General features: G+C 41.9%; 2 protein-coding genes across 5 annotated transcripts; both read right to left on the reverse strand.

The window, feature by feature from the left end:
* Positions 1 to 1,183: 1,183 nt before the first annotated feature.
* tmpoa (thymopoietin a) lies at positions 1,184 to 15,105 on the reverse strand. Of its 4 annotated transcripts, none has more exons than XM_079654140.1 (12): positions 14,522 to 15,105; positions 8,815 to 8,932; positions 7,964 to 8,113; positions 7,383 to 7,510; positions 5,390 to 5,476; positions 4,680 to 4,808; positions 4,237 to 4,326; positions 4,025 to 4,066; positions 3,744 to 3,920; positions 3,361 to 3,495; positions 2,743 to 2,843; positions 1,184 to 2,299 (listed from the first exon to the last, which is right to left on the reverse strand). In XM_079654140.1, exons 1-12 carry the CDS (start codon positions 14,759 to 14,761, stop codon positions 1,894 to 1,896), a joined length of 1,803 nt encoding a protein of 600 aa, XP_079510266.1. In that variant the 5' UTR covers positions 14,762 to 15,105; the 3' UTR covers positions 1,184 to 1,893. The 4 variants fall into 4 exon arrangements, with proteins under 4 accessions (XP_079510266.1, XP_079510267.1, XP_079510268.1 ...); XM_079654141.1 differs by having other exon boundaries at positions 4,764 to 4,808; positions 14,522 to 15,104; XM_079654142.1 differs by lacking the exon at positions 5,390 to 5,476 and having other exon boundaries at positions 14,522 to 15,104.
* Positions 15,106 to 15,354: 249 nt separating this feature from the next.
* strap (serine/threonine kinase receptor associated protein) lies at positions 15,355 to 19,317 on the reverse strand. Its single transcript, XM_079654144.1, has 9 exons — positions 18,870 to 19,317; positions 18,405 to 18,540; positions 18,030 to 18,111; positions 17,847 to 17,919; positions 17,515 to 17,614; positions 17,230 to 17,367; positions 16,976 to 17,112; positions 16,592 to 16,741; positions 15,355 to 16,090 (listed from the first exon to the last, which is right to left on the reverse strand). Exons 1-9 carry the CDS (start codon positions 18,979 to 18,981, stop codon positions 16,029 to 16,031), a joined length of 990 nt encoding a protein of 329 aa, XP_079510270.1. The 5' UTR covers positions 18,982 to 19,317; the 3' UTR covers positions 15,355 to 16,028.
* Positions 19,318 to 19,329: the final 12 nt, after the last annotated feature.

Here is a 19,329-nt window from a genome sequence, read left to right on the forward strand (position 1 = left end):
CTATAGAGCTGCCAATCAAGATCTCTTGTCCAATCACAACGTTGGTCTCTGATAAATGAAGGCGGTGCTTGTAGTAACTATAGGGAATTATTTTAGCCATTCTAGGGTTGTGTGTGAGTGTGTGTGTGTGTGTGTGTGTGTGAGACAGAGATGACTCCTTACTCCCACTACTTCTATTACATATTTTATTTACTTGCACTATTTTATCGGTTTTATTGTGTTGCACTGTTGGAGCCTGGGACCTAAGATTTTCATCGACATAACTACACTGTAGCTATACGAATGACATTAAGAGGCTTGAATCTTAATGACAAACCGTGAGAAGAACAAGTGGATTACCTGTTGGCAGTTGTCTATTCTTGTCGTCAGTAATGCGGCTGAGTGAAGACCCCTCTTGAGATGGTAACTTAGTGATGTCACCACAAACGTAGATCTACCTGAGTTCGGTGTGGTAGAGTACTAGAGGATGGGTGCACATCATTTTCCACTTATGAGTACATTGGCACTTCTTCAATTGTTATTTGATGGCTGGTTAGAAGAGATAAACCCACTGCATGCCTTTCGAACATGGAAGTCTTTAAATAGACGTGTGTGAATCGGGGATGAAAGCCTGGAACAACTAATAACAGAAGACATATGCAGACCATGTACCACCTATGTGCCAATGCCCCCCATTTATCCCAAAATACCTGGTAAAATCGGACCTCATCAGCTGTGGCCCTCCATATTGGCAGCACATCTGTGATCGCTTGGGAGTCTAAAAGGTGACCAACCGTATGACTCTTTACTGGTGCTACTGTCACACCATTTTTTTTGTAGCATTTACCATTATCCCATTAATGTCTAACAATGGGTTTTCTTTTATTATCACAAATGTAATATTTTGGCAGGACTCCAATTTACCCTGGGACACCTGGTGGGGTCCCAAACCCTGTGTTAGCAACATGGTTAGCAACCACTACTGGACTAATGACAAAATAAATATTCCTATAATTATTTTTCTTTATTAAAACCAACAAATTAAAGATGTGACATTGTGAAACTAGTAGATAGCCTGGGAGTAGAAATTCAGTTAAATTGTAAAAATATGTGAACGTTGTGTTGCCTTTAAATAGTTTTTTTCTGTGTTTTAACAGTACACGTATATGGCATCTTCATAAAATCAAAGCTGTTACAGGCACAGTAAAGTCATAATAGTTTATTGAGTGGATTGATATTTAATATTTTTGACAGTGAACACATAATTAATTAGAATACAATAGTTCACTCAATTTATAAGAGTTGAGCATTAAGAAAATATCTGTGTAGGGTTTAATAAGATTGAAAAGGAATTTGGTGTATAATAACAAGTCTCTGTCTCAATAAGATGTAAGAAAAAAAAAAAAGACATGTTCAAACTCCATCTTCACGGCTGTTAATGAATAACAAAGACATACACTAAGGCATAATGTGTGACACACACACACACACACACACACACACACACACACACACACACACACACACACACACACACACACACACACACACACACACACACACACACACACACACACACACACACACACACACACACACACACACACACACACACACACACACACACACACACACACACACACACACACACACACACACACACACACACACACACACACACACACACACACACACACAACATTATCATGGAAATAAAAAGAGTCAGCAAAGGAGTTACTCTGTGTCAATGCAACTGCTACATTGCTTCTCTTAAGGGATTCACTGAATATTGATAAAGAAATAAAAAAGGAAAAAAACTTGACGAGATAAGGGCAAAGATGTTAGGTCATTTCACAGCGCCCATCAATAAAATGGCTACAATGCAGATTCACACTATTTTCACATCTGTGCTTTCTACGCTGTGCCGCTACTGGCCACTTCGGTTCCTGAGGTATCAAAAGGGTTGATGATGTTGGTCTCCATGGCTTGGTAAACCAAGAACAGGAAACCAGCCACAACGGCCAGCAAGAACAGCTTCTTCCACAGGGCCATGCTGCGGGGGGCTGCTTTGGTATAGCCTGCAGGGGGAGCTGCAGAAAGAAGCCTGGAGGAGGAGGAGGAGGAGAAAGAGGAGGTGGAGGTAGTGGAAATAGGCAAGCTGGTGACTCTGCTGTCAGTGCAGCTCTGTGTGTAAGATGAGAAGGAGCTGGTTGTCTTGGTGGTCTTTGGCGAGAAGATGCTGTTTTCATCACCATTCCAGAGGTCACTGGACTTCAATGGGCGGTGGGCTGCGCCTCTGATGGGTCGTCGGCAAGTGGCACTGCCGAAGAAAAGGAATTCAGTTTTTGTTTTTCAGTGTGAGATTAATCTGAATACTTTATCTCGGGGGGGAATTGGGTTTTGTGACAGTTGCTCCATTTTAGAATGAAATAAATACAAAATTAGAATAAAATAAAACGGCTGGTTAAAGCTTTGGTTCTGTCCTATAAAGTGTTGCAGGAATGAGTCCTAAAACCCAGCAATGAGCCTTTTAGCACTTCCGGTTTCGTCATCACAAAGTCCATGGGTTTTTTGAATGTTTTTTTTTTTCAATTACCTTGCTAACAAGTGGCTAGTTTGTGATGCTAACCTCCGGGTCAGACTACAAAGATGATGGAAAATGATTGACTCCAAAACACAATGACTAAATGACTGACAACCTTTTTTTTTTTTTTTTAACAACAATGATTGACTCATAACAAAAGAATATCATGAGTTACTTACGTGATTCCTGTTGGACTGTTGACGTCATTGGGGAACAGCTCCTTCAGAACCTCAGTCTCCACCACTTTCTGTGGTTGGTCGCCTGCTGCAATCTTCTCCACCTAAAGAGACAAACAACCATGGAGAGCATGACTTCTAGAGCAGATGCAAAGGACACATTCCCTCCATTCCCTGTAGGGGAATATTTGGACCTGCAGAGGGCACCCTACTGGATATTAGACACCTCTCACCATGTGACCTATTCAAACAAAAGGCTGGGTACCACCATGTTGACGCTTGAACCACCCTGTGAATGTCCCCTGCCTCCCTTCTACTACATTCCATTTGCTGAGGCCGATATTACCCTCAAAGCTTCGGCAACAATCTTAGCGGATCATTAAACAATGCTGTTTGAAGCTGGTACGGCATCCTCCATGCAACACTTGCTGAATACTTACATCAACAACTAAACAGAGAGGGTGCTATTGACGGTAGCTTGGGTTTGGGCAGGATACCCACGAGGTGCTACCAAAGAAAATAACAGGTACTGTCCACAACAGTTTCTTCTTGAAAACAAATGAAAGGGTTCCTAGCAAGTTGAGTTGAGCCTTGCAGTACCATGCAGTGGAAACAGTCTACCTTTTTCACTAACACATCGTTGGACAGTATGGATGTGCTGTTGAGCGTCTTCATGGGGCTGTACTTGGACATGAAGCTGGTGATTTTCTGCTGCCTCCTTCCATGCAGCAGGACATCTGGAGATGTGCACTCGTCCTGCTCACAAACAATGTGTGTGTGAATGTGTGTTGGGATTGTTTAACAAGCCAACGCCTCAGCTGTCACACAAGTGTCTCTGCAGAGAGCTTCACACACAGCGGAGCAGTTGACTTGGAGCAGTAGATTGTGAACTCTTCATACTGATCCACAGAAAATGTACCACCCAGAAGTGAAGGACGGTAAAAGCAAAAAACAAGAGAATAGAATGAAATGCAGCCACCAAAGTTGTAAAAGTAAAACTGTACCCTAGCTACGGAGACACCATTGGGCTTCGATCCAGACCGGTCGGACGGAGACTCGCGGTACTCTTGTCTCTTTATGGGTGACATTTTACACATAGGGCTAAAAGTCACAGGGTCCACTTTGACGAGCTGAACCAGAGGGGAAGAAGGTCTTGATGGTCTGGCAGTCGGTCGTTGACTCTGTTTAGTACAAGTCAGAGGTCCTGCCTTAGATATAGCGTTCGGAAATGTACAAATATGACCAAAAAGAGAAAGATCTGTAATACAAATGTCATTCCACCCACCCTTACTCCTGGTTTTAAAGGTGCAATGATTGGTTCAGGTTCCTAAGACGGTAACAAAACAGGCAAAATCAAGCAAAATTGAATTCACGAGACTCATTGACCAGTCTCAGTCATGGCCAACAACCTGACCACTGGCCAGTTTCAAACAATGGCTTCATTTTGTGAAAGTAGTTTTTTGTTAAAGACAGTTGGCAAACATTCAAAAGGCTCACCTCTAACCAAGCAGTGTTGAGCAGAATGACTGACTTGTGAGGTGAATCCTTGCAGGGTTTGGGAAGTAGCACAAGTTCTTTGTCTTTGAGCTAAAGGTTTCAAACGGAAGGTGCGCAAACGACATAATGAATTTCAGGATTCTTAGAATACGATTTATTCCTCAAACCGCAGAACTGTTTAAACCTAGTGGCAGTACAGAACAATTATTTGGAACATCCCCAACACCCCTAAAAGTTCCTAATGGCTGAAGAAACAAGTGACATCCTCACATTTGTGACCGTCGGCTTGGTTGATAACGCAAAAATATTTTCCACCATTGGGTGCAGTGTTAGACGGTATGAAAGGCAAATGATCATATCTTCGACAGAACAGCAGATATTGGAACCAACCGACCCGTGAGCCCATGCAGGTATGAGAGAGTGAGAAAACAGCCCAGAGCTACCTGAACTGGTCTGGATGAGATAGGGGGAGGTTCAGCCCGGACTGGACTGTCCAGTCTTTGGCTAACCCTCCTGTTAGACTTTACCTGGATCTGATCCATCGATAAAGGCCTGAGATCCTCAGGCACTGTCTGATGGGACGGGAGAAAGGAGAGCTATTGACACAGGGTATAGAAAGAACTGAGGAAAGGAGGTAATAGATAAGAGGGGCTAAGCAGGAGAAGGAATTAAAAAGGATGAAGGAGTAGCTATAAGCATGATGGAGACGTCTGCTTTAATGATCAATGTATTATTTAGGTAACTTTACTGGAGAAAAAAATCATGTCATCATCTCATGCTGGTTTGAGCTTCTTTGGTTTCTCCTGTTTTATAACCTAATAAACTACCTTAGGGTTTAAGAATGCTGGCCCGAGAAATAATAAATTACATTTCAATAAAAAAATGTTTGTAGACATTATTTGAAAGCATCAGGGTTTATTTAACCATATATCTTCCTGCAGTGCCAGAGTCATTTATATCGTAAGCAGTTTAGCAGATAGAAAGAATATTTGAAGATGTGGAAAAGACTGAGCTGCATGAAGCCAGGTGTGTAGGTGGAAAACTCTTCCCACAGATTGTGCACTGGTGGGTTTACTGAGTCACAGTGTTGATGTGCAGAAAAGGGGTGGGGGGGGGGGGGTGGGGGGGGTTGTAGAGGAGGGAGAGTATTCACCATGCTTTGGGACGACCTCCTGGATCTGCGCTTAACTTGCAGGACATTATCATCATCATCATCTTCCTCATCCATCAACTGGTCTCTCTACACACGGTATGCACATTACAGCAGACAATGAGAATACCAGCGTTTGAAGTGCAGCTCATTCATCAGCAGCATCAACTCTTCAGACAAAAAGGTCAACCACTGCTGTTTGTAGTTTGTAAAAGTGCTTCAACTGATCATAATGAGATAAACTTTAATACACAGTGAAATGGCTGTAGAATAATGGCAAAATTGGCAAGAATACTTATACACTTAATCAATTAGCGCAGATACTTCTTAGTCTGAACCATGAATGCAAACTCTTTCTTGCCTTTCACATTCTCAGTGGCGGCCCATTATGGCTACATTCCTCCCATTTACCCAAGAAAGTATACCTGAATGTACACACGTGCATGCACACACACATCAAGCTCCACCCCCTCTGCTCATATCACTTTATTCTCAGCGGCCCACAACGATGCAAGCGCCTCTTGTTCAAGACGTCATCACCTCAACAGGTGCATGTTCAGTGGGTGAACAGCAGGAGGAGCTGTTTACATTTAGAGGGGCAACACGGCTGAATAACACTCGTCACATGTGGGACATGAGTTTACAGTCTATTTTCCAAAAGAAGCTATGGACTACTGTCATTATCTACAGTACAAAATAGAAAAGATGGATGGTTTTACTCCAACTGTATAAAACCAGGGATGCCAAACGTCAGAAAGAGGAAGATAGAAGCAACGGAGGTGAGGGGAAAACATGAGGGCTGTTCCCTGAATAGAAAAGTCAGTGTGTGAAGAGGTCCAGCACGTGCATGGCAGCCGCTAATCCATATCATGTGCTTTGAATCTCACGGGCAGCGAGCAGCACTGATACACTGAACCATGAGGCTCACAGTAAGCTGGGTGTGACTGCTCCAATAATAATGGAAAACTGCTTCCTTTACCAGAGTCAGAGGAAAGGGTGTAATGAACCCCAGATGCTGGGTGTCACATCCTAGGGGGGGGGGGGGGAATGCTTGAAATGCTTAAATTAATTTGCTTTCTTTGCAAAATGTGTGGTCTTGATTGTACTTTTTAAATACAGATTGATGGTTAATGAAGTACGGTGATACAACTGATGAAGTAAGGGTCCACCTGCTTCTTTACCGCAGTGTGTCTCAAGAAACAACTGTGGTCTAATGGTATGCTAGCAACGAGAAAAAGCACTGCGCAGAAGAAAAGGCTAGCTCTCCTCTCCCTGAGGAGACCTGGAGATAATTGTAATTGATTGGTTAGAGGGAGATAGTTCTAGTGTTGGTTTGTGGTCAGCTGGTCATGATACAGCAATAACAGTCAATGTTTTATTTTGTGTTTATAGCAATATTATATTTCATCTAATTATATTTATCCAATATAACATGCGGTTAGTTGCTCTCTTACACTGCACAGTCCAGTTTGTCTCTGAAATAAGGCTATTTTTGTGTAACAAATGTAATACTTAAAGTTATGTTACTGAAAAGAAAAAACGTTATGTTACATAGTTGGGTGAATGGTGCATTTGAATTGTTAACTTAAACATTAGGAGCTCATGACATTTCTAATGACCATAGTTGAGCTTGTTGTAAAGTAGTTCACTTCTGTACTGCTGATCCCAACTATGAGTAATTGAAGGCCGTATGAACCAATCAGGACTAAGACTTTTTACGCTGTTTACAATAGGAACCGGAAGTCCTGAGACCACCTGGAAATGGAACAAAGGAGAAAATGGACGGGAAAGGGAAAGTAGACAAAAAGTCAAAGAAATGACACCACGATCTGTTCCATGAGCTTCTCTAACTAAATGCAATTCCTCATTCAATTTCTTTCAACTGGTCTATCTGAAAGAAATCAAGCGCACTCTTGGGGTTTGCTCTCCGGTTTTTGATAACAAACTGGCGTCCGTCACTGTGTAGAAGAAATTGAAGTAGTTGTTTGTTACTGACCGTGTGGTGCTGGCTGCTGCGGGTGCGGGTGGTGACGGGCGTCTTCCCTCTGCTCCGGACCGGCCTCTCCACCACTGGGACTGGTTCTGGTTCAGGTTCTGGCACAGGTTCTGGTTCTGCTATCACTTCTGTTAGAACCCAGTAAATACACATAATGTTAAGGGACATCCAGGTGGGTTTATTTTTAACAAATAGGGAGGGATGGATGGATAGATTAGATAGATACATACATTGTTTTGTCACAGAAGCATTTCGACATGTACAAGAATTACAACCTTCCAAAAAATGTAATATTATGATATATATAATATAGATTATATGCTTTGGAAAGTCGTTTTTTATATAAATGCAATGTTTATTAGCAGGCAATAAACATGACAACTCACTGCAATGATGGCTTACTAACACTCCACATATAATCTATCATTATGGTAAATCATGATTATATTGTAGTAAAAAACTTTAAAGTGAATACATATTGCAAATGTTTTTTTAAACGTAAATCTAACTGTGACTAGTGTATAAACCTTTAACCTGCCGTAGTGTGGAGCACATCATGAAAGGCGTCACATTGTTCTTACCATCCTCCTTGTCGCTGTACAGGTCTGACTCCGAGTTGCCGTTGTGGTTCACTTGTGTCTCCGTCACGATGACCTCTGGCAGCGGTGGCTGTGCAGGACCCTCATCCAGAAGCTTCTGCAGCTTCCTCTCATACAGCTTACGGGTGGAGGCTGCGAGGACAAGCAGGAAGGAGGGACATTTCATTATTCTGTCTATGTCTTTAAAAGGCAAGGCAAGTTTATTTAAATATTGCATTTTAAGGCAATTCAAAATCCTTTACAATAGACATTAAAAGCATGTAGAGATAATGCAATAGAGACACATTAGAAGCATGGAAGCATGCGCGCCAGAGACTATGAAACCAAAACCATAAAGAAATAAGTAAATACTTTTTAACAATACTGATATTACTAATAGCTAACAACAACAAGAGCCATGATAGAAATATGATACACATTAAGATACGTTATAATATTTTCAGTACACTTTAGCCATGTTAAACTCCTCTCTCGATAAATTCAGCACACTTCTTTTGATGTTTACTTCATTGATTTTTAAGCCACTACTACTTAGCACCCTCCTTCCCATGGTAGTGTTCATGTAAAACATCTGAAGGGAGTGCTAGGTAAATGTGACTGTAGCTTCTGTTAAAAAGAGAAAGTGAGCACAGGGCTGAGGATGACATTGATAGTTGGTGCTGTGCTTTATCAGCGATCTACCTTCCCTTTGTTTGTCAAGATTGTTATTAGTGAACAGGTTAATATTAATCCTGCTTTTATCTGTGATTTTAAGACGGTTACGTGATTTCATGACTGTGTCTTGCTTGGTTAAACTAACTGACCAAGAAGTAATCACTCTTCACAGCACTCACCCACAATCGGCCCCATGTTCACTCCGTGCTTCTGCAGCTCGTCCATCAGGCCGCCGTCAGTCAGCACAGTGACGTCCATCTCGTCCGGCAAAACCTTGTCTGTTTTCCTGGTGGCTTTCTGAGAGGGGTGTGGGGGCAAGAGAGCCGGTTGGTAAATCATACATTTTCCTGGTTGCTAAAAATACTACATTTCTAAAGAGCTTTCCCACACATTCATACAGGCAGAGGCTGCTGAGAAGGTGCCACCTGCTCAGGGAGACTCACACACACATTCACACATCGCTGGCCATTGGGAGCAGTTTGAGTTTAGGGTTCTTCTTGCCCAAACATACATTGACATGTTGCCTGCACGAGCTGGTGATCGAACCACCGACCTTCCCGTGGGAGGACAACCATCTACCTCCAACTGTAGGGACTGCTATGGATTTATTTTTGTCCCTAGGCAATATGATCAGTAACGACAACAGAAGAGCAGACAGACAGCATGTGGGCTGTTTGTGAACCGCCAAACAAGTTGACACAATGTTAACGAGTGACACTCTGTTGGTTATAGCATTAACTTTTCTCATCGGAATGGATGGTTCTTTTTTCAGGTATTGAGTGGGAAGGTTCAAAACCAAAAAGGTTCAAATAGACTCTGTCCCAACATGCACACCTGTTCACCTTAAAACATTCTCCCGTGAACCAATGCCTTTGTTCTCAATTTGCTCAGAAGAAAGCCCTTTGACAGACAGTTAGCAGAACAGGTTTACCATTTGGCGAAATGACCGTTCGCCAAGTCCAGCCCCTTGAATACAGACTCGCCAATCATAGCGCAACATCGGACAGAGAACTTGACGTGGTTTAGCGAAGGGGCGGGGCTTAACAAAGGGTCAACTAAACGCATTGTTGCTTTGAATGTAGATGATGTAGATAAATGGATGCCTGTATTTAAGTGCAGGAAAAGAATGTAGATGGACTCAACATTTAAAATCTAATGCTGCCTAATTTCATCACATAATTTAGAAGACAGGCTTAAACTTTGGGAGTTTTCTTCTATAACATAAGGTGGGGGAAACAAAGCAGCATTTCTAGGCAGATGGAGCAGGGACATCTTGTTCTGAAGTCGCCTCTCATACACCAGCCTACAGGAAATTACTCTGTTTGAAACCAGCTGCCTCTGAAATGAAGCCATGTGCGTCCTTCTTATCTCAGATCTGCAGGAGGCTGAGATTTTGAGTAAACATATATGCATGCAGAAGATGTGTTGCCTAAAACTGATGTGAGAAGATACTCATGCGGCCATGATTTGAACCTTTTTTCAAAAGAATCAAATGTCCTTAAGAAAAAGGTGTGTGCAGACTGTATAAAGTTATGCTTTGGTCAGGGTACAGTCCCTTATATAATCCAAAGTTGGCACGGACATGGTTTGGACACGGACATGGTTTGGTGAATAACAGACCTGTCCTGTTGCTGTTCAAGGGAACGTGTGAAAATGTAAAGGTTTAACAAAAACAAGTAAAGACTGACCTTTTGAATTCCTGGACTTAAAGTTGTGGTTTGTTAAAAAATAACCATTTGAATTTGGAATTGGAGAACAGGCAAGAACTATCACAAAATTCCTTGCAGCAGTTCATTGTCAACTTGAGGAAATAACGCATTCAAAGCAGAGTACGTAATTAAAAAAGCCAAAAATAAGACCTAAAGGCTTTAAACTAATTAGAGGCAAGACACAATCTGCCGTTTCACATCTATACGCTTAAACACACTGCAATATGTCTTAGTTCAGTAAATAATTCAGTAAAAATTGAAGGCTTTTACTTGGAAGCAGCGACAGGAAGAGGTATGTATTTACAAGGAGAATACCTCCAGATGCTTTACGATTTTCACCCACAGACTGGAGACTGAAGAATGCGATGTTCTCAATTCACTTCCTTCAGGGTTGTGGCGTCACGTTGACATTCCCCAGAACCAGGTCTACATATATGGACATTACAGTCCTTATCTTGTGTCTTTAAATAGCACTTACAGTTGTAAAGATAAAATCCTTACTGCATCTGTTTTGTTTTTTTCAAACGGACATCATATTTGCATTTGATGTAAGAGAATCCTAAATAAATAATTTTGCCAACTAAAAAATCGCAACTCTTGCATATAAGTTATATCCTAAATACTCTTCAGTGCTGCTACATACGGTTGATGTTAGCTGTTCTTGCTGCAGTCTAGTTTCTACTTCAGTAAATAGGGGACAACAGCAAAGACAAATGGTGACATAGCGATCTTATAACAAAACTCATTTGCAGTGATTCCAAAAGACCACTGGTGCTCTTTGATGTAAATCAGCGGATCAAAGTTGATGAAGCTAGAGCAACACCGAAACCTAAACTACTCATTGTAATTCTTACTGTGAACATAAAAAAACCCACTCTAAAAGTGACTTGGAATCAACATCTGGGCCTGCAGCGACTCTACAACCGATTCAGTTGGCAGCAAATCAACGGAAAATGTGAGGAATGCAAAGATGATACGCTCAACTTCAGTGACGAGAGGCTGCCGTGAGGTGTTCACAACATGCAATAAAGGTGGGAGACAGAGAGAGGCTGTCTCACCCCGGGTCTCAGTGGGCCCTCGGCAGCGTTTAGTCTGGAGGTGAGCCAGGCTGTTTCATAATAACATCAGTCTGAGCTGAGAGCGGGAGGAGGGGGGAAAGCCTCTGTGATCCCTCCTCTGCAGACCACACCCTGGCCTTTAATGGCATTACTAAACCTTGAGCTCACAGTTTGGCCCGAGGAGTAAACTCACAACCGACAAACAGTGTCAAACTTTCCTTTACTACTCCTCATTCAATCCTGGATGGAGTAGTTTGAGGGTGAGACATGCCAGGACCGGTGGCTGCATGATGCAATAAACTGCTTGGCTGAATAACAGTGGAGTAAGTGTGGTGAGCCTTTGCTCAGATTAACCACAACTCTTTGAATTGCTGGTGTCACACTTTTCCTCTAAATCTCACTATCACAGACAAGCGTAAAAACAGAAGAAACGAAATGCATGTGAAAAATCCTCCTCGACTTCAGTAAACTATTTGAAAAATGTCAGGAATTCATTTTTGAGCTGCAGGGCCAACCTCCGAAGGCAGCTCGTACCTGCAGCCTGTAATCACTCAGACATGTGAACACTGGGCTTCATTACATAAACGTCAACCACGCTACCCTACAAAACAAACACCCGAGACATTACACACGTGCCGTAGCTTTTTTAACACACACACACACACACACACACACACACACACACACACACACACACACACACACACACACACACACACACACACACACACACACACACACACACACACACACACACACACACACACACACACACACACACACACACACACACACACACACACACACACACACACACACACACACACACACACACACACACACACACACACACACACACACACACACACACACACACACACACACACACACACACACACACACACACACACACACACCTAAGAAAAGTATTTCCTGAATGAAGAGGCCATAAAGATATCAGTACCAGCTGCTGGTAAACTGTCTCTTGCTCTGCCATTTAAAGCTCCAATGGAAAGGCCATTATTTGAAAAAAGAAAAAAAAGAAATAATCTCATCACCCGAACGTCATACACTGTTTGTTTACATGTATTGAGTTAGCAGAAAGTCTTCCAAACACACAACTAACAAATCTCCAAGAGGGCACCGCGTCCTAGCATTCCTCTTTGACACAGTTTGTTCATTATCTCATATCAAACTCAACTCAAAGATCTAAACACACACACGTTGATGTGACTCATCTGGCGTGCGATACAAAGCAATAAACAACTTCCCCTCTCCTCATTACCATGTATTCAACTTCATAACGTGAGTTCAGACAAAAGACATGAATCTTCTCTGCTGATCGACTCAAATACCTGAACTACAAGCAACAGGGAAAAAACAAACATAGAAACTCCGTTACCTCCCACATGTCATTTCTCACAGTCAAGTCTTTTCTTCTGCTCACACCCATCATTCATTCATCGTGTACGGTACGGACTACCCCCCCAAAACAAGCTCAGACTGGACACGTCCTGCTGCACACCTGTTGTACTACTACACATCCAAGAATTCAAAACAGAGCAGGAAATATACAATGTGCAGTACTCTCTACAGCGTGCAACAACAATGTTGTCCAATCAAAAATAAATTCACAGAGAAGCACATATAGTGCAACTAAAACCCAAATAATAATTAATAAATAAATAAAGATTACAAAAGTGAATAGGTGAAGTAAAATGTGATTAAAGGTATGTACAATTATGACAATAATTAAATCAAATATGAGTGTAAAATGAGAAGAAAAAATTAAAAATAAACAAAATTAGGATTTGTGTTTATAAAAAGGTGACCAACATGCACATCAACATTAAGTGTGAAATTGTAAGGATTTGTTTTTATCATAATTGTGTTTTTCCCCATCTATAGTATACTAATTGTATTAAAATACTCGGGAACATGTCTGGAATATTTGCTGCATCGATACAATCAGTCTCCTGTTTGAAGGCTCTGAAGTATGCAGCAGTCGCTGGCTGGAGCGGGATTATTACACTTTACTTGTTAATCATAGTTATTAACAGACGAAAGCTGAGAAACTGAGACCCTTCTCACTGGTACAACAGCTTAAGCTTGATAGCTATAATGCAATCTCAAGACTTTAAAACCTATTGATTTTCAACACAACAGTATCAGCTTCTTTATCTGTAACAGTTTCTGGGCGGGATTGTGTTTCATGTACCATCAGGTAAAGCTGAGACTTTATGTGTCCACTCGGGCTTTTAAAAAACACATGCTGATGAATGTATTATGTCAAAGAGAATGAATGAAACCAGTCTGCACTTCAGATAAATGATACAAGTGATACCAACCAGTTTTAGATCAGCAGATCAATCTAAGGTTGCTGTTGTTTTGTTGTGACCAACAACAGAAAGGCACTCCTCTTCTACATAGGCTGAAAAGCTTTTTGGGTGGAGGTCGTGCAAACTGAAGCATGTGAATCTGGTTAGGGTTGGCCCCTGATTAGAGCTATGAATGGCCAAAGTGGGATACAAAGGCGGTCTCAATATATAGAAAAACAGTTTCACAGTTACATTTCCAAATGTTTTTCAGGACATAATTAACAATACCAACTGCATCTATGTTTCTAACCTAGGCTGTGTTATAGATGGCGAAACAAGGACATTTTTTTGGGGTGGGGACTCATGGCAAATAGTGCTATGGATGAATGGAGTCTGAGGTCCAAGCCTATTTACATTTTATACTGAGTATTATAATAAGAATAGTAGATGTGTTATTTAGTTAAGGGTTACTTCATTACGATAAGACATGATGCATCTTCAAACTTTTGATGGCCATTTGTTTTGGACTAGTTTTAGACGTGTAGGCTAATTTAGAATCATAACGTTGTCAGTGGTTGATAGGCCTACATGGTTAGTTGCAGCTGTGATATGGTATATTTATATATTTTATATCTGCACTGTAAATTATATAACTATAGATATAACTAAGTGCAAAGCAACTTAGCCATACTTTTGAGTCAAGTTGGCAAAACTTGTACCACGCTGCATCCTCGTGCTCTGAGTTTTTGCAGCGTTTATTTATTGAAATTACGTTAAATGCGTATGATTGAGTGAACTTACTCTGCCGGAGGAGCGACTTCTGCTGGAGACTACGGGCGGAGGCAGATCCTCGTCGCTGGAGAAGACGTCCACAGACGTGGTGACATGTTTCTTGTTGTTAGCGGTAATGTGCTTCAGATAAAGCTGCACATACACGTCCTTGGTCGGGTTGCCATTCGGGAGCTCCACGTCGTGGGCCGCAAGCTCGGTTTTCAGCTTTTCCTTTGTGAGCACGGACGGGTCGTCCAGGTACTCCGACATGTCTGCGTGCAGCTGCAGGGATTGAGGTTCCTTAGCCTGGGTAAGTTAGCTAGCTAACACCGAGGGGGAAAGTAGGAAAAACGGAGAGGAGTTTTACTTCTGAGATGCGCACAGCTAACCAGCGCCGCTTACCGGTTTTAATTAGAAGGAGGTAAGAAGCATGTGTCGAAGTAAGAAATAAAAAATTAACGAAAAACAAAATGAATGTGTAGTTCCCCACGCTTCCTCCTCCACTCAGAAGAATGAAGAACTGAAACTGGCTATTACAGAGTTATAGGCTTTTGGTAAAAGAATAGCTGCTACTCATGGAGACGACACAGGCCGGAAGTGACTGCCTGAAAGACCGGCTCCTATTGGTCAGACGCTGTTAGAAAGTGTTCCCTCATTGGCGGGACACACATGCAACTATTGAAAATGAATATCACGTCACGAGTTTGTGACCCGCCTTTCACTCACCTTTTTTTAACAGCACGTTGATAGAGTGACTTATAAAGACATTTGATAATACTTCGTTTTTCCTTTATGTTGACAGTTTGTATTTGCTTGATCGCATTTTGCACAGGTAAAATAAAGAACAATTAAAAACACCAAAACCTGTTTGATCTCTGTGCATTACTTAAGAATAAAATTGTAATGCGTTTGTTTATTTTTCACAAAACATAAATGAAGAAGTCAGAAGCCAAAATGAAAAAAAACAGTGACACTTCTTTTTCTTTTCTTTCTTTGTCACAAAACAATATTTTCTTTTATTTGACACATACTTAACAAGTACAGTACAAAAGCAGCGGATACTCAAAGCAGTGTTTTTGAAGAAATGAAAACAACTTACTCTCGCACAAACTGTGCAACTACCTAGAGAACTGAAAAAAAATGCCTTAGTCCAGCTCATTAAATATCTTAACTTTGAAACCAAATGGGGGTTGGACGTTGGGGTTCAAGGCTTAATGGAAGATAAAATAAATGTAAGCAGCGAGACAGATCTGGGCTAATCAGAGAGAAAGCAGGCAGCGATGAGCCGATACTCACAGCTCTACTGCTTTACTCTCCAGCCCATACTGTCCATATGACTGCATAAAATCGTGTTTGTCAGTTTAATTGTGGGTGAGTCTATGACAGACAGGCAGTCTTTATATCCACATCAGTTCCTGGTGAATGGAGATGCTCTGGACTCGGCTCCTTGCTGGGGCTGGATAGAAAGCTGGAACACCCCTCCGCTTGTTTTTTCTTTTCTCTTCTCATCCCGTTTCCAAACAGCACTGTTTTCTCCTCAGGCTTTGATCTCAGGGGGGGTAGTGTACAGCGGCTCAGAGTTCTCTGACCCCAGTTCCTCTGAGGAGTAGGGCAAGGCAGAAAAAAATAGTTAGAAAAAGGTGTGGAATATAGAAAGTATGGGTGTTTAGAAAGGAGGGATGTTCGGTCAGACTGTCAAAACCTGATTTGTCTGTCTTTTGATCACAGCCAGGTTCCCTCTACTGCTTCAATTAGGAACACTACTTATTAAGTCTGTCTCTGGCAAGTTCCCAAACTTCATGGAAGTTCAACTTTAATTCTCTATAACTAACGTTATCCAAATGTTTTCTCCTTTATGAAAGAACATTGACAAATCTCACCATGACATACATAGGTGATTGAGATTCTAACTTAAGTTGACTTTGTGTCCCCACACAAAAGGATGACATTACAGATGCTCTGTTTAAAAAAAAAAGGCAGCATTTTGTGGCAAATTGAGGATCTGCACATACAGAGACCTCACACTGGCTTCAGCATTTAGCCTTGCTAAATATATATGTTTGAGTTAAATGTCAGCTGATGCCACGGTTGGAATATTACCAGGTAGGACACACTTCCACAGGCCATAGGTTTTCCCCACAGCTGTCTGCCACAGTCGGAGCGTGCCATCCTCAGATCCGCTGGCGTACAGCTCACCATCTGGACTGAAGCGTACACAGTGCACTGGACCAAAATGACCCTTATAGGACTCTACAGACAAAGAGAAAACAAGGACACATTTGTAAATATTTTGTCATGGTTTCTCCCTACTACTAAAATAGGAAACCACTCAACATTTAGACATCCTCTTTACCTATATGTCTGATATGAGGATCATTCACACTAAAACATTTTAAATACCTTTGACTTTACACAATAGAGTGCATGCGTAAAAAAAGGTTTACAGTGTCTCTAAAATTTGAAAAATGTCTCTCCTGTCCTCACCCAGCTCTTCCTTGGTGCCGTAGTCAAATTTGTAGAGCTTGAAGTCCTCTCCACCGGCAACAAAGAAGTCTTTATCTGGGTGGAGGGAGGCGGAGTTGATGGGAGCCGGGGCGTCAACTGTCTTGATCAGGTCGAGACTGGAAAATAATGAAAATGACTATAGCTGTACTGGCTTAATGTCACTGTGTGTAGAAGCTAAATGTCTACACCATCAACATATTTGTTTACCCAGGCTTTTAGATGTAGTCACTTACCTTAGAGCGTTGTAGAAACCGATTGTCTTTCCATATGTGATCACAAGAATCTCTCCATCAGCCAAATACTCCATGCTGCTCACTGCTGTGTCGAACTTCAACTGTTTCACCTCCTCCATGGAGCTCCTGTCCCACAGCCTGGACACAAGGTCAAAACACAGATAAGGTCTCTGCGGCGTTCAGTGTCAAAGTTGAGGTAACTTGTGAGGAAGTCGAGCAGTCACAGTCAGGATGTGGAATTGGAGTTTGACACTTAGATGTGGTCATTGACACGCAAAATAGTACCTTATGGTTTTGTCATCGGCTGCTGAGAGGATCTGCTTGTCGTTGTTACACCACAAGGCTTTTTTTATGGCTGAGGTGTGACCTGCAATCTCTTGAGGGGCTAAAAAGGACAAAAACATTTAACTACATTAGAAGAAAAAATAAACAACGGTCATCTCTCCTTTTTATAATTCAAAGAGGGAAAAGTGATGCATTGATAAGGGCTGAATCTACAGCAAATGATGAAGACACCCAAAAGGGAGACACTTTTTAAGCTCGATCAAATAAAAATCCTATTTGTTTAGACATGGATCTGTGCATAAGCAAGTCTCCTCTTTGATACATTGGCTTACCTGCTTCAGGGTTGATAAGATCGTAGAGGCGCAGAAGCTTGTCGTTTCCTCCAGTCAGCAAACAGGTGCTGTCCTGATAGCAGAGGCACAGGTATATTGAGACAGAAATAGGACAATAAATATTAAAAAAATGCAAACATAACAGAATACAAGACATGTGCAGAAATCATTCATTTCACTGACCTTAGTAAAGTTGACTGTTTTGACGATGTGTTTGTGTGCCAGTGTGAGGACCTCGTCTCCACTTACTGCATCCCACACCTTTCTGAAAAGCACAGAACACACATTTTCATTGATAACGATTCATGTAGCTGCAGGATTATTGTTTATTTTTCATGTAATGTGTTTGAAAGCAGGGTTTTTTCCCCCAGTGATTTAAAAAAGCCAATACAAAAGGATATGAGACAGGGTGTATCATGTCCATTGCAGGTTTATTAATAAGCATGATCAGTACCACTTTACCAGTTCTTTTTTGGAAGTTGTTAGACAAAGATGTTTCTTAAGTTATAAGACTTGATTGTTTTAGACATATTGCTTCCAGTCTGAACCCTCACTCACGCTGTGAAGTCAGCCGCCGCGGTGGCAGCCTTGGTGGCGTCTGTGTTCAGAGTGGCTCCCCAGACAGCACCTTTGTGACCCAGAAACGTTCCTATCCAGTCCCCTGTGTCTCCATGGCGCATCATGGGCTTGCCATCTGACGAAAGAGAGTAGGGAGGATTGATACAATGGTTAGATATGTGTGTCAACAGGTGTTTATAAGACAGAATGCCTCACTATGGCAACAACTGATGGAGCACTCTAACGGCAATTTGTGTTTGAAATGATATTCATTCAAGGTTTTAAATTTACCAATTAAATATAATTAATAATCACTGTTTAACTGTGAACAGAGAGGGTAGAAAGCGAAGCTAGCCTTAGTATTCATGTATGTATTGGCACCACTTCGAGTATCTACGTTAACCGTTAAGACATGTTTGTAAAAAGCGTATTTGCCAAAGGTTATTGTCAATCCGTTGCTCTCACCCTTGCAGGCGCTGATTAGGAAGTAGCCATATGGAGTGATTCCACTAAAGGCTAGGTCCACCACAGGTCGGGTGTGACCGGAGCAGGTGAGGGGAGTCTGTCTCATCGCCATGGTCCTCCAGCCGGCTGGGAGACTGTTCGCACTGAGAAGGAGACGCTCGGACGCTAGTGGGTAGCTGGCTAGCTAGCTGGTTAGACCTAGCAGACTGAGGATGACAAGACAGCAAGCTAGCTAGCAACTGTTTTAGTGAGTAATATCCGTTGGTCAACAGTTGGCTGCCGGTTGGACTATGAATGAGTGAGAATTAAATGTTCATTAAACGAAACGGCGGGTCTCCCTCCCAGCAAAGGAAAGGCTATCGTGCTAATAGCTACAACATTGCAACTAACTAGCAACGTGCAACGCGGAGTAGCTGTAGCAGAGATCATATAGCCGGTGTTCCGCCAGACACAACAAACA

The sequence above is a fragment of the Notothenia rossii genome (genome assembly GCF_949606895.1).
Source record: "Notothenia rossii genome assembly, chromosome: 10".
NCBI classification, from domain to species: Eukaryota; Metazoa; Chordata; class Actinopteri; order Perciformes; family Nototheniidae; genus Notothenia; species Notothenia rossii.

Coding starts and splice junctions, on each gene's coding strand:
- strap (XM_079654144.1), bottom strand. CDS start 18,981: ATGGCGATGAGACAGACTCCCCTCACCTGCTCCGGTCACACCCGACCT. Junction 17,368..17,514: donor GCCGATGACAAAACCATAAG/GTACTATTTTGC, acceptor CCTTGTGTCCAG/GCTGTGGGACAGGAGCTCCA. Junction 16,742..16,975: donor CGGCACCAAGGAAGAGCTGG/GTGAGGACAGGA, acceptor CTTTGTCTGTAG/AGTCCTATAAGGGTCATTTT.
- tmpoa (XM_079654140.1), bottom strand. CDS start 14,761: ATGTCGGAGTACCTGGACGACCCGTCCGTGCTCACAAAGGAAAAGCTG. Junction 8,933..14,521: donor GAAGTCGCTCCTCCGGCAGA/GTAAGTTCACTC, acceptor CACCCCTCTCAG/AAAGCCACCAGGAAAACAGA. Junction 3,496..3,743: donor ATGGTGTCTCCGTAGCTAGG/GTACAGTTTTAC, acceptor GTTTGTGAGCAG/GACGAGTGCACATCTCCAGA.